Raw genomic sequence first — 15270 nt, forward strand, 5'->3', positions numbered from 1 at the left:
CATCTCATTTTTGACCACCTCCAACTTACCCAGGTTCATGGTTCTTACATTCCAGGTTCCTATGGAATATTTTTCTTTACAGCATTGGACTTTCCTTTCACTTCCAGGCATATCCGCAACTGAGCGTCCTTTCGGCTTTGGCCCAGCCGCTTCGTCAGCTCTGGATCTACTTGTACTTGCCCTCCGCTCTTCCCCAGTAGCATGTTGGACGCCTTCCGACCTGAGGGGCTCATCTTCCAGCGTCATAACTTTTATATGCCTGTTGTCTTTGTCCATGGAGTTTTCTTGGCAGGGATACTGGAGTGGCTTGCCGGTTCCTCCTCCAGGTGGATCACGTTTGGTCAAAACTCTCCACTATGACCTGTTCATCTTGGGTGCCCTGCTCGGCATAGTTCATAGCTTCTCTGAGTTCTTCAAGCCCCTTCGCCACGGCAAGGCAGTGATCCATGAAGGGGCACATGTGTTATTCATATTTAGATATCTGTTTTGTTGGAGGTTTTTTTTTTTTTCCTTGGGGGTAGAGAATTCTCTGGGGTTTTGTTTTGAAATCGTGGAACACCCAGGCTTAAAAAGTGATAAGTGCATCTGCATTCTTAATCAAAAGATCCAATTCAGATTGATACGGCATTATTTTATTAAAACTGTGAATTATTTTAATGAGAGAGAGAACAATCACAACCCTCTGATAGTTATCCAATTTCCATCTATGTCTGCACAGGATCCCTTCACTGCTCACCAACTATAATAGATATTCACAAAAGGTTCAGTACAAAGCCGGTCCGCTGGCTGCTGCCTTATTCTAAGAAAAGAAGAGAAAAACCGTGGCAGGATCTCCATGAATAAAGTCCCCTACTCTGCAGGAGCAGCAGTGGAAGAGTCATAACGTAGGAACAGAACAAAATTGAGGCCCGCAGATATCAAATCTACCTGGCAATGGGAGAACTACAAAAGAGCAAAGACCTTAGTTGTATTTGCAAAATTGCAGCCAAGCAGCGAATTGCCCTTTGGTTTTATTTCAGAAAACCACTACTATACGTCAACGCAAACGTACCATGGCTGGGAGGGGGGGCATTTCATTAAAGGCGAGGCCACACATCAGAACAAAGCATTGCAAAGGCGTTTTTCTACCCTGCTGGTGCAATCCCCAATGGTTGTAGCCAAAACTATTCGTTGTATCCATAAAAGAGAGGAACTCAAAACAGTGACTTTTCTTTTTGGTTTCTCTGGAATGTTAGAGAGAGCCTGTTTTACAGGCGCGAGGGGCTGGTTCTTGCTCCGTGTGTGCAGAAGAGGCAGGAAAGGGCGAGGGAAGGAGGGAGGCCGGCCACCAGCTTGTGGGTGGATGGGAGAGGGCACTTCTCGTGGCCCACCGACGCCCCTCCCTGGCCCGTCCCTTGCCTCCACTAGCAGCCCGAGTAGGAAGGAAGCGAAGCACCAAGCGGGCAAGCGGGCGATCTGTGGAACAAGGCCTGTCCTGGATGACAGGGCAACCTGCCCATGACTCCCAAGCCTACAGTGAGCCGGGGGAAGGGGGAAGCTTTGCCACTTTGCCAGCGGCCCCGACAGGTGTAGGCTTGGGAGTCGCGGGCAGGGATACGCATGCAGAGTGTCACCCTCCCTCAGGATGTCACCCAGTGTGGCTCGCCCCCAATGCACCCCCTTGCTCCGCCCCTGAGCAGAGCTCCAAGGCCTGGAGGCCTCCAGAGCCAAACAGAGGGAATCCGCTTTACTGCAGACGGGTCTTACCGCGACGGTGAGGCGGGGACCCTTAGAAACCGCAGGCGCAGAAGCCTGCGGACTTGGTGACTCGGTGGGCACCTTAAGCGCCCCCTCCGACCCACGAAGAGCCTTTTTAAAGGCTACAGAGAGGGTACGGAGAGTGGCGCGGTGCTGGGAGTAGACCGCTACTGCAGTGAAGCGAAGCCGCGAGCCATGGCTGGAGAGCTCCAACTTTTTTCCTTGAAATTTGGACTTGAAACAATCCCGTGAGTAGAATGAAATTTGGACTCTAAAAATTCTTTATCCTTGAATTCGGTACGACCGGGGGGATGTGCTAAAGGGAAGTCCGCATCCCCTCTTCTACAGAAAGATTTAACGCAAAGATCGGAGAACTAAGGTGGAGAGATTTCTTTTGTGGTATGAGTTAAAAGATAATAATTCCTCGAATTTGACAGAAGAAGATTTGTGCTGGAGAGTAAGAATTGAGTTTTGGAAGTTTTTGTCTAAACCCCCCCCCCCTGGACCCGGGAGTGCTTTGTGTGTGAGCTGGAGGAAAAGGAACAAGGAGTTTGACAGCTGTCAAAAGAGCTGTCAAACGGGCAGTTAAAGTCAAGAACCTCACTGTTTAACGTCTCTCTGGACTAAATTTGCTAAATTTGAGCTAAACTGTTTGGGAATAAAGAAGTTATATTCAACAAAGTATCAGACTGTTGGGAAAAGGATTACTAAGTAGCTAAAATCCCCCTAGGGGAAACTTTGAAACATTGCAATGGCTGCGGATGGAAAACTACAGGCAGAGATAGAAAGAATGTTCTTTCTTGTGGGAATACTGCAGGAGCAGAGTTTGGCTATGAACAAACAACTGATAACCTTGAACTCTAAACTAAGCAACTCTGCTGAAAGCATAAAGGATTTGACTGAAACAGAAGCCGCAGCTGAACAGGAAGAAACATCTTTGGAACTGGGGGAGAAAGAAGAAGGAGCCATGAAAGTACAGGAGAGTATCAACCCTAAGCCTACACTGTCAGAGCATAAAAAAGATGACTTTGGGAGCACCAACCGGCGAAAGACCCGAAAGAGGAAAGAGGAAGCCCCTGGAACACTTGGAATACTGGAACTGAAAAGAAGCAAGAAATATGATTGGGGCCTACTCTTTGTGTATGGGAAATCAGCGGACATTTTGCAGCAGTTGCTACCAAGTTTTTTGGATGGAAGAAAATTTGATGAGACTGTGTCAGAGCTCCTTCGAGACCTGAGGATCAACAAAGAGGGCTACCAACAAAATCGGCAGAGAGAGACAGACAGAGATTTGAAGGCCTCTGATGTGAGGAATCCAGGCTAAGAACTGTTTTATGGACTTTCAGTTGGGAAGGGACAGAAACCGGGGCAGGGAGGGGAGGGAGAATAGAATAGAACTATAATTTTTTTATGATTTTTTGTTTGTTTATTATGATCTATATTTAGTATATGAAAGGGAATTCGTGGAAGAGAATTTGGGTCGACCTTAGAAAAGAATTTAATAGTTATAAGAAAATTGGTGTGAGATTTGGCCAAGTAATAAGAATTAATTTTTAAAATAACAATAATAGGTGAAAGATGAGAGATAAGAATTTGCGGAGCTAATTGTTGAAATTGGGATGTATGAAGGGAGGGTGGGGGGAAGTCAAGGGGGGGGTTAAGAAAGTTATGAATTTATATGTGTTTTGTTTTTGGATTATCTTGGCGTGTAAAATGTGAAAACCTAATAAAAATTATTTTAAAAAAATAAAAGACTTCTTCAAAAACAACAAAGCTACAGTGCAGTTTTGTCAACAACAGTGTCTACCAACTGCAATGAGCAGCCCATATATTATGTTACATAGCAAATCATTTCTAGCAAATTATTAAACCATCCCTCTGATTTTTCTTCTCCACAACTATTCAAAGCTGTACAATGGATTATTTGCCTTTCAGTTTAATGTTTACTCAAGTGCTTACTTCCACAAACTATTGTCTTCCAGAACAAATTCAAATTCTCTTGAACCTGGCTGCAGACATGTCACCCAGATTATGTATAAATTAATCTGTTATAATGGGAGTAAAGGGCAGCATTCTGAAATTCTTTGGAGTAATCCTTGAACTGCATTCAGGGATGGATATTTCGATGTGCACCAGTATGGACTTCCGGCGAGCGCCAAGGCAGCATGGAGCTTCAGAGGACCACAAGCACAATGGCGCTGCCTGGCTGGTGCCTGCAAGGCCAACCCGGCCACCATCACCACCATGATTTGGGGGTAACCAGGGGTTCCCAATGCGACAACCAATGAGGCCATGAAGAACCCTAAGCTGCCTCCCAGTGGCCTCGACCCCGCTGAGACTGGGAGCATCCCACTGATAGCTGAGTAGAGCTTCGAGGCTTGGAGGCATCCGGAGCCAAACAGAAAAAAAGCAGAAACCTCCAGATAAAAACCTGGCAACCCAAAGGCTGAGACGGTTTAAAAGACTTCTATAAAAACAACAAAGCTACAGAGCAGTTTGGTCAACAACAGTGTCTGCCAACTGCAATGCGCCACCCATATATTATATTATGTAATGTCTCTAGTGAATCATTAAGCCATTCCTCCAATTTTTTTTTCTTCTCCACAACTATTCAAAGCTGTACATTGGATGATATGCCTTTCAGTTTAATGTTTACTCAAGTGAGTGGTGCCCACTTCCACGAACTTATGCTTTCCAGAACAGATTACAATGCTCTTGAACACGGCGAACTCATACCTTAGGATTATCAGTAGAGAGCCGCATTGTGAAATCATTTGCAGATGAAATTATTCAACTTCAATTAGGTACGACAGCATTTAGTTTGAAAGGGTTCAGTATTTCCTGAACTTTCTCCCATTGAAACACTCACACATATTTTTCTTTTTAGAATAGTTTTTTTTCATTTCCATCTTGAAACTGTTCAACATGGTGGCATTAGAGCATATGACATGCAACAATATGAGCAAGGAAGGATAATAACTAAGCAGTACATCCTCTCATAGTGCCTAAATCCATTCCTACAAAGGTTATGGTACCCAGTTAAGACAAAATTCAAAGTATTTTAGTGGGTGTGGCTGGATTTTCTTAAGAGAGGAGAGAAATTCAAACCAGACATTTTTTTTCTATTTCCTGGTGAGACCATGGAGACTTCCACTGACTCCAGTGTGAAAGAGATTAACTCCCTCTTCCCTCTCAGAGCAGTAGCTAGGCAGAGAAGATTTGGAGTTTTTCCTCTTGTGGAGGTGGAAGTTTTGATTTTGAATTTGACACATTTCCACCATTTTCATTTTTCATATGACCAGTCAGAATTCCATTGATGAGGGAAGCCTTAAGCTAATCCAGACTCTCAGAGAAAGTTCATTCAGATACAGAGAGAAGATGGAAGATGGTTGTTTTATTCCAGGGATAACCAACAGGTTGATCGGGATCGACTGATCGATACCCAGGAGGTTCTGGTCGATTCCTGGCTCCTATTCCTTTGTTTTTGCCTCAGAGCACCTGGCCCTTCCCCCTCCCCGCCCACCATATTCAGCTGATCGCTGGAACAGAAGACGGAATTGCCTGACAACAACAAATACAATTCAGAATCAGAATACATTGCAGCCCAACTTCCTCAACCATTCCTCATAAGGCATGGTTTCCAGTCCTTTTTTTTGTCTTCATCACAATTCCCTGCACATCCACCTGGGAATATGATGCTTCAAGATCTTTGAAAGTATATGTTAACATGGGAATACATGCAACCAGATTTGTTGATTGATCTCTATGACTCAAGTGTCATATGAACACAGGGCCAGGTTTTAAGTAAGAGATGCTCCAATGCTCATTTCACGTGATTTGGCAATATGGCAGGTAAAGGGGAACACAAGATTTGTGACAAAGCATGCACCAATTCCACCACTAGGCTACTCAACCCAAATACCCTTGCAGAACAGGGGTGTTTTAAGAAAGCCTCGCATTGCACACACAGGTAGGCTAAGCAAGCCAGGAGCTTGTGAGTCTTAGAAACGTGGCAGAGCACAGAGCTGGTGGGGCATGGGTGGTGTTGTAAGCCCAACAGCAGGAGTAAGGTCCAGGTCTTCTTGAGACGTTCCAGGGGGAGGCTGGAAGGTGAATTTCTGCAGGAGACTTGTGAAGAAGAGGAAGAGCTCCATTTTGGCAAGAGTCTCACCTACACATGCTCTACGACCTGTAAGGACACACAGGCAGCAGAGAAACTGGGTTTAGCAGTTGCTTAATAACATCCCAAATACTTTAAAGCAGACTAAAATGCAGAGATAAAATAACAGGTCACAATTCCATCTTAAAAGAATTATTAACTCCCAATACCAGCCATTCTGCAATGCTGAAAACCAGGGGTGGGAAATCTTTCTCACCCTGAAGGCCCCATTCCGTGGTGAGCAGCATTCCAGGGGCCGCACACCAATGGTGGCCAGATCTAGTGGCACAAATGGCCACAGCAAGTGATGTCATTCTTACCTTTGCACAATAGGGTACATTCCAGGCATGTAAAAAGCCCATTGACTAAGCACACAATATGCAGGTATACACAAAAGTAAAAAAATTACCTGCAGAGAAAGGCATGAAAGCATCTCTCTTTACGAATTTTCCTTCAGAGTTGAGAAAATGCTCAGGATAGAATTTATGTGGTTTCTCCCATTGAGATTCATCGTGCAGCACAGAGGCCAGCAATGGTATGATGTATGTCCCCTGCAAAGGCAAAGCAAGAGTCATTTTAAAATAAAGTGTATGCCTCTGGTACAATAAATATTTAGTGTAGGAGAAATGAGATGTGAGTTCATCTGAGAAATGTCTTTAGTGTGACAAACTTTAATGTATAAACCATGATTTCCCACAAGAAACGGTTTATTTCAAACCTTGTGCTCCTTTCCACTGAGATCTCCTTAATCTCTTTAATGGGTTGAAGCTGATGCCTGACACCTTCCGAAGGGTAGACTGAAAGCTTACAGTGCAATCCTATACAAGTCTGCTCAGATGTCAGCCACACTGAAGTCCAAGGGGCTTACTCCCAGGAAAGCCTTAAAATATATTGTAACTAGTGGGCAGCAGTTCAATGAAAAGGATCACCTTTGGAATGAAGTAGCCATTGAGGGTAACATCTGCAGCCGCGGCATGTGGCATGTTGGTTGGGACGATATTGGAAAACCTCAAGATCTCATGGATCACGGCATCTGTATAAGGCATTTTTGTTCGGTGTTCAATCCTTGGCTGAGAAGATCCAACAACCTTTGCAATTTCTTCTTGGACCTTTACTGGGGAAAACAAAAAGAAAAACATTTATTTTTCTGCTCAGATTATGTCTTTGAAATTAATCTCTGAAGCATAAAACTGCCACAAACTCATTCTACAGTTCCATAGGCTCACAAATTTAATCTCTAGAATTTAACAAATGTATTTTTAAGAAGGACAAACAAACAATTTAGACAATAACCTGATATACTGAGGGAGAGATATGCCTCCAGGATGATTATTAAAATATCACTGCTGGGAATATTCTGAAGTGGTATCTTTTACATATAAAGGTCAAAAACAAAGATCTTGGATCCTCCGGACCCTGACAAATTCTGGACAAAATATGGGAAAGAGTTAGCTGGAGAAAGAGCATTTGAACTGGAAGCTGGACAGGAAGAGGAAGATTCAACAGAGGTGGAGGTGAAAGAGAAATAAATATGGAACAAGATGGCTTTGAGAATTCTATCTGGGAATGTAAATAAGCAAAATAATAAGACTAAATGAATAAAATTGATCATGTTGTAAAGAAGTTAAACTTGGAAGTTATATGCCTCCAAGAAAGGGGGAAACTATTAGCTTGGCAAATAAAGAAGAAAGAATAAAAAACTGCATTGATAGAATAAATGTAGGAGGTAGAGTGTGGAAAATCTGGAAAAAAAAATAGATCAATTCGTGAGTTTTTATGCCGCACCATATTAAGGCAAATGAGTTAAGGTAGAAGAAATGGGTAAATATTTAGAAGACAACAGACTGCTTAAGATACCTGTCAGGGTTTCTGGGAGAGAGGAGGAGATGACAGAGGAGACGGAGAGCGAGTGGGAGGAGGGGCAGAAGGATGAGGAAGAAGATGACGGAATTCTGAGGGAATCCACGAGTCTGAGCAGCGAGTCAGAGGATTCTCAAAAGGGGGTTACCTTAATCAAGCAAAAGGGAGGAGAAGGGAGAAGCGGAGAGGAGCCCAGTGGAAGACAGACGCAGCAAGAGGCGTCTCAGCCGGAACGGAGAAAAGGGGGTGGAGTCGTCAGCCTCTCGGAGGGAGCAGGATTAGGAGAGAACAGAGAAAGGGGGTTGGAGCAAGGTGTTCAGCCGGAAAGGGTGGAGAGCAGAACAAGGGGTGGTGTAGCGGTCGAAAGAAAGGTCAGCAGCAACGTACGCGCGCCAAGTTCAAACGTAGAGGCGCGCGGAAGTGGAGAGAGCTCAGGGGAGGAGCCCGGCCCTAAAGCCAGAAGGAGGGGGGAAGAGGCGGCAGAGGATTCAGCCTCAGGCGAGTCACGGAGAGAGGGAACCCAGGGGGGCAGGAAGACCCTGCGGAAAAGAAAGGAGAGGAAGAGGTGGTCTAGAGCCAGGCTATTAAGTTGGTGTGGAAGAGGGGAGGAGTCAGAGGGGACTTCAGCGGTCTAACGTGACAGACGTACGGCCACGATGCTGAACTGTACGAGAAGCAGAAATCTTCAATAAACTTTTCCTGTAAATAAACTGCAACGGAGTGAGGTCTCTTGTGAGCTGGGACCCGTCCTGGGTGGCCGTGACAGTAAGTCCCCTCTCATAAAGCAAAAATTTTTTTTTGCGAAGCTCACGAACGGGAGCAGCCATGAGCGCTGAGGAGCAGCTGGTTGCACTGCGGGATCAGGTTACCGCTCTCACATCGGCAGTCATTGCTTCGCAGAAGAAGAATGACGACTTGGAGAAGACGTGCCAGGATTTGCAGGCAAGGTGGGAACACGCGGACAGGGCGGGGGCCCCAGGTTCCAGAGCGGAGGGCATTGCGCTTGGACGGAGGGGGGGTGCCCTGGTTCCGCATTTTAATGGCAACTTGCAAGACTATCCCAATTTCAGAGCGGACGTCGTATATGCACTGCATTTACTCCGTCACGATTTTAAAGATGAGGAGGAGAAAGTGGGGTTCATTGTTTCGCACCTGCATGGGGAGGCCAGGGCTTGGCTACGCAATCTGTGGCGCGAAGATGGACCGGCCCGTCGCAATTCAACTGCGTTCATCAAAGCGATGGATTCTTGTTTTCAATCCTCTGTGGATGTGGACATTGCGCGCCGTCAAATGCACGGGCTGAGGCAGGGGAAAGCGACTGTGCGCCAATACCACTCTAAATTTTTTGCATTGCTCACCGCCTTAGATTGGCCAAAGGACAGTAAGCCGGTCAGAGATCTTTTTTGGGAGGGATTGAGCCCCCCCATCAAGGATGAGATCGCTAGGGGGGACAGACCCCAGACCCTAGAAGACGTGGTGCACCGGGCTTTAGCTATTGGAATTCGACATGAGGGACGTCCGTGGCATGAGGAGGACGGGTCCCAAGCGCGTGCGCAAGCGAGGACTCTCCCTTTTGTGCACAGGGATTTCAGCCGTGCGCACCCCTCGCCAATGGGGAAGGACAGCGAGGAGCCAATGGAGATTGGTGGTGCTAGGGCTCAGAAGCCATCCCAGAGCCCTGTCCCTGGTGCAGCCAAAGCGAAGCCTCCTAGAGGAACCAGGAAGTGTTACATCTGTGACAGTGCGCACCATATGGCGAAAGAGTGCCCCCAGAGGCTCCAGAAGCACACTGCAGCACTGGCAACTGTAACAGCAGAGGTGCAACCAGGGGAGCAGCTTCAGGGAAACGACAGTGCCTGGCTGGAAGCAGAGCTACTGGGGCTCAGCCAGGCGGATCTGTAGACAAGCCCCCAGCATCACTGCAGAGCGTGGACCCTTTGCCTCCCAGACCGGCAGTTCTGCTCACAGCAACACTCCAGTTGCCTGATGGGAGACTCCTCGAGGTTCCAATAACGATCGATTCGGGAAGCAACGCCGACTTCGTGGGACTGCAGTTCGTTAAGCAGCACAACATGGCGCTCCTGCCTGCAACGACGCCTCTAAACGTGGTCGCGGTAGACGGCAGGAAGTTGCTGGGGGGGCAAGTGGTGCAGCAAACCCCTCCCATGATGATGCAGATTGGCAACCATCGAGAACTTATTAGTTTCAATGTCACCCACTTATCGGACACACCCATCGTGTTAGGCATGAGTTGGCTGGAGAGGCACAGTCCCGCGGTTGCGTGGTACCAGCGGCAGATCACCTTTTGTTCATCGTATTGTGCTCAGCATTGCTTTCAGACCGATCAGGGAGGAGATGCCGAGCAGCAGTTGCATCTGGATATGGTGCAAACGGTGCCTCACAAGTACCAGGACTTCTTGGAGGTTTTCTGTGAGAAGGAAGCTGACAAGTTGCCGCCTCACAGACCTTACGACTGCGCGATTGATTTAGTGCCAGGGGCGCAACTGCCTGCTGCCAAGCTGTACTCCATGTCGGAAGACGAGATGCAAGAGCTTCGGGAGTTCATAGACCATAACCTCAAGCGAGGTTTCATCCAGGAATCTAAAGCAGCGGGTGGCAGCCCTGTGTTCTTTGTGAAGAAGAAAAACACGCCCCAAAAAAGGCTTATAGTGGATTACAGGTTCATAAACAGCTTGACTAAGCCCAAAGCTTTCCCCATGCCCAAGATTGACGACCTTTTAGCGACCGTCAGGAGGGGCAAGATTTTCACCAAGCTGGACCTACGTGGAGCTTACAATCTCATCCGCATCCGGAAAGGAGATGAGTGGAAGACCGCCATGTTCACCCCTCTGGGCACATACGAATACAGAGTCATGCCTTTCGGTCTCCAAAATGGCAGCCACGTTTTTCAAGCATTTATGCACCACGTGCTAGCAGGTCTCCTCTACAAGAAGTGTGTCTGCTTTCTCGACGATGTCCTGATTTTCTCGGAATCGTCGGAGGATCACGATAAGGACGTGAGGGAGGTCCTGCAGAGGCTGAAGGACCACAGGCTGTACGCCAAGTTGGAAAAATGCCAGTTTGATGTCAGAGAGGTTGATTTCCTTGGCTACAAGTTGTCCGACGAGGGACTGGCCATGGACAGGGCTAAGGTTCAAGCGCTGTTGGACTGGAAAAGCCCTCGAAATCGGAAAGAGGTCCAGAGGTTCATCGGCTTTGCCAATTTTTACCGCAAGTTTATTAAAGGTTTTGCGAACGCGACGGCGGCTATCACTGACACCCTCAGTTCCAAGAAGAAGAAGTTCGTCTGGACCGAACAAGCGGAGCGGTCCTTCCGGACGCTTAAAGGTCTTTTCGCCTCCGAAGAGCAGCTGCTCCACGTGAATCCCGGCAGACCCATGCGGGTAGAGACCGATGCGTCAGACAGAGCGGTTGGGGCCGTTCTTTTGCAAGAGGATTCGCAAGGCAACTGGAGACCGGGTGCGTTCTACTCCCGGAAGCTCAGCAAGACGGAGCGCAATTATACCATATGGGACAGGGAGTTGTTGGCCATTCATGCAGCTTTCAAAGCGTGGCGACACTTCTTAATAGGAGCCAAGCACACGGTGCAAGTCCGCACGGATCACAAGAACTTAGAGTATTGGCGGACGGCTAAGTTACAGACCCAGCGACACATGCGCTGGGCGGAGTTCTTTGCGGATTTCGACTTCAAAATAGAATACATCCCAGGAGACTCCAATGTTATTGCAGACGCGCTGTCCCGAAAGCCGCAATACTTGGAGGAAGCAGCTCCAATCGCAGCAAAGCACATTTTCGCACCGCAGGCGTGGACGTGCACTACCATCGCAGTCGACCTGGACGCGGTGCGACGCGCGTTGCAAAGGGATCAGTTTGCACAGTCCAAGATGGAGGAGCTACGCGGAGGGTCGCGAGACAACGATGAGTTCCAATTGCAAGATGGACTTTTGACTCGTAAGGGTGCCCTTTACGTGCCCACCGACGATCTTCGAGCCAAGGTTCTGCAACAATTGCATGACGCCCCTAGTGCAGGCCATTTCGGCAAAGAGAAGACGATGGAATTGGTGGCTAGAGACTTTTGGTGGCCCCAGATGAGAGGAGAGGTGGCGGACTACGTCGCCAGGTGTGATATCTGCCAGAGGTCCAAACCAGTGCACCAGAAGCAGGCGGGATTGCTAGAACCGCTGGAGACACCGCAGCAACCGTGGGAGAGGGTAGCGTTGGACTTTGTTACGGACCTGCCCAGCTCCAGAGGTAAGACGGCGGTGTTAGTGGTGGTGGACTTGTTCACCAAGATGGCGCATTTCATCCCTTGTGCCAAGGTGGCGACGGCAGAACAGACCGCAAAGCTCTTCATCGATCACGTCTTCAGAGTGCATGGACTTCCGCAGTCCGTCTTGTCCGACAGGGGGCGCCAGTTTGTTTCCACTTTCTGGCGAAAGCTTCTGGGCATATTGCACGTCAAAATCAACCTGACATCGGCGAGACATCCACAAACCAACGGTCAAGCGGAGAGGGTCAACGCGATCATGCAGCAGTACCTGCGGTGCTACGCCAACCAGCGACCTGCGGCGTGGGTGGACTATCTGCCGATGGCTGAATTCGCCTACAACAACACGAAACACGCATCCACCGGGGTGACGCCTTTCTTCGCGAACAATGGCCGTCATCCCAGAACCTTCCCGAGATTTGCGGCACCAGGAGGGGGGGGGGCCTCAAGATGCCGACCAGTTTGCAGCGGAGTTGCAAGAGGTGCACGAGGAGCTGCGGAGACATTTGGAGCTGGCAAAACAGGCGTATAAGGTGCAGGCCGATAAGCACAGGAGGGCGGGAGAGGACATCCAGATTGGGGACTGGGTGTGGTTAGCAGCCCACGCGATGCCGGCCAGGTCATTGGCCAAGAAGAAGTTAGGACACAGGCAGCTAGGGCCATATCAAGTTGAGGCTAAGATCAATCCGGTGGCTTTTCGTCTAGCCCTTCCGGAGGGTTCCAGGGTGCACCCGGTCTTTCATAGGTCGGTGCTCACTCCCTACAAAACCCCACACAGGTTTCAAGAGTCAGGAGCACTCCCAGAGCCACGTAGGAGGGCGCCTGAGGGGGGGGAATCGCCAAGACCAGAACCTCTTAACGAGGTCACAGAGATACTGGACTCGAGATGGGGGGAGGAGGGAGTTGAATATTTTCTAGCCAGGGAAGGCACTCCGGCCTCTGCGAATAGCTGGGTGCCGGGTTACGCGTTGGACGAACCCCTGTTGAAGGAGGAGTTCCATGCACTTTTTCCGCACAAGCCCATGCCCGAGGAGTATTTTGATGATTGGCTTTTCACGCCCACTTTGTCAGACAGCACGTTCGAGGGTTTCTCCTCACCCGAGGGCCATACGCCCGAAACAAGCCCGACCAGGGATCCGAGACTGGGGGGGGAGGAGACAGGCCCTTGTTGGTGGGTGGATCAGCCAAGGGAGGCATGGAGTCAGAGATGGATGGTAGGTCCTTGGCAGGCAGCGCCAGGAGAAGCAGTGATGGAGGAAGAGACTGTGAGGTCTGTGGGTGGGGAACCCGAGTTCGAACACACATATACGGAGATGACAGAGGAGAACGTTGAAGTGGACAACTTGTATCCTGAACCGACCCCGGAAGAACCACGTTTTCCTCAACCTGCACCCGGCGAGCGGGAGGGGGGAAGGGGGGGCTTCGAGGGGGGGATGGATGTCAGGGTTTCTGGGAGAGAGGAGGAGATGACAGAGGAGACGGAGAGCGAGTGGGAGGAGGGGCAGAAGGATGAGGAAGAAGATGACGGAATTCTGAGGGAATCCACGAGTCTGAGCAGCGAGTCAGAGGATTCTCAAAAGGGGGTTACCTTAATCAAGCAAAAGGGAGGAGAAGGGAGAAGCGGAGAGGAGCCCAGTGGAAGACAGACGCAGCAAGAGGCGTCTCAGCCGGAACGGAGAAAAGGGGGTGGAGTCGTCAGCCTCTCGGAGGGAGCAGGATTAGGAGAGAACAGAGAAAGGGGGTTGGAGCAAGGTGTTCAGCCGGAAAGGGTGGAGAGCAGAACAAGGGGTGGTGTAGCGGTCGAAAGAAAGGTCAGCAGCAACGTACGCGCGCCAAGTTCAAACGTAGAGGCGCGCGGAAGTGGAGAGAGCTCAGGGGAGGAGCCCGGCCCTAAAGCCAGAAGGAGGGGGGAAGAGGCGGCAGAGGATTCAGCCTCAGGCGAGTCACGGAGAGAGGGAACCCAGGGGGGCAGGAAGACCCTGCGGAAAAGAAAGGAGAGGAAGAGGTGGTCTAGAGCCAGGCTATTAAGTTGGTGTGGAAGAGGGGAGGAGTCAGAGGGGACTTCAGCGGTCTAACGTGACAGACGTACGGCCACGATGCTGAACTGTACGAGAAGCAGAAATCTTCAATAAACTTTTCCTGTAAATAAACTGCAACGGAGTGAGGTCTCTTGTGAGCTGGGACCCGTCCTGGGTGGCCGTGACAATACCAAAAGTTAAAATGTCATTTCTGAATAGAGCTGTCACAATGATGGTTTTACAGCAAGTAATTTTACAGGCAAAATTAGGGAAGGCACCCAGACCTGATGGAGTTTCAGCAATACATTATTAAAAAATTACAAGATTACCGAATGCAACCTTTAAAAGATATGACTATAACTTTGAATACAGGAGAGTTACCCAAATCCCAGAAGACTGTATACATAACTTTGATTCATAAACAAAATAGAGATCCAAAGCTGGTTAAGAGCTATGGGCCTATTTTGATGTTGGATAAGGATTATAAACTGTTTGCAGACATATTAGCTAATGGGTTGAAAACTGTATTAAAAGAGAAAGCATTTAGACTCCGAGAAAGCATTTGACAATGTCTCCTGGGATTTATATATTTAAGGCTTTGGAATATATGGTTTGTGGACACAGTTTTATAAAGGGAGTCAAGGCAATATATACTAATGCATCAGCAAGTAATGTAGTGCCTGAGAATTGTAAAATAACTAAAGGAAGGTTGCCCACTGTCACCTTCATTGTTTATAATAGTTTTAGAAGTTTTGGCACAAAGAATAAGATGTAATAATAATAAAAAGTGGGGATAAAAGCGGAAAGAGAATATTATAATATAATATAATATAATATAATATAATATAATATAATATAATATAATATAATTATATTATATTATATTATATTATATTATATTATATTATTATAATAATATAATAGCTTTTGCAGATAATGTGGTGATATTTGTTGAGGAACCAATAGAGTCAATCCCAAAGTCATTGGAAAAGATTTTTTATTTTATTTTTAGAAATAGCAGATCTTTAAATTAATAAAGATAAAACTAAACTCCTGGTAAAAAATATGAATGATGAGGGTAAAAATAAATTACAAAGTTTATCTATCTTAAAGAGTGAAAAGAAGATTAAATATTTTGGGTGTGTGGTTAAGAGCAAGAATATAAATTTGTATAAGGATAATTATTTAAAAACTTGGGAGGATATTAA

The 15270-nt window shown here is 47.7% G+C and overlaps 1 protein-coding gene and 1 long non-coding RNA gene across 3 annotated transcripts in view; one reads left to right on the plus strand and one right to left on the minus strand.

The window, feature by feature from the left end:
* LOC309367286 overlaps nucleotides 1–15270 on the plus strand; it is a 119440-nt gene that overhangs the window by 34984 nt on the left and 69186 nt on the right. The gene's annotated exons all lie outside the window — the stretch shown is intronic.
* Nucleotides 5486–15270, minus strand: part of LOC309367075 (cytochrome P450 2K6-like) — a 44051-nt gene continuing 34266 nt past the window's right edge. The window contains exons 7-9 of one of the 2 annotated variants that reach the window (XM_081906362.1): nucleotides 6826–7010; nucleotides 6306–6447; nucleotides 5486–5926 (exon numbers count right to left, since the gene is read on the minus strand). In XM_081906362.1, coding sequence (XP_081762488.1) covers nucleotides 5739–5926; nucleotides 6306–6447; nucleotides 6826–7010 — 515 coding nt within the window. In that variant the 3' untranslated portion in view covers nucleotides 5486–5738. The remainder of the gene's footprint in view (nucleotides 5927–6305; nucleotides 6448–6825; nucleotides 7011–15270) is intronic. The other variant, XM_081906363.1, reaches the window with a different exon arrangement.

The sequence above is a fragment of the Podarcis melisellensis genome (assembly GCF_964234715.1).
Source record: "Podarcis melisellensis genome assembly, chromosome: 3".
Taxonomy (NCBI): domain Eukaryota; kingdom Metazoa; phylum Chordata; class Lepidosauria; order Squamata; family Lacertidae; genus Podarcis; species Podarcis melisellensis.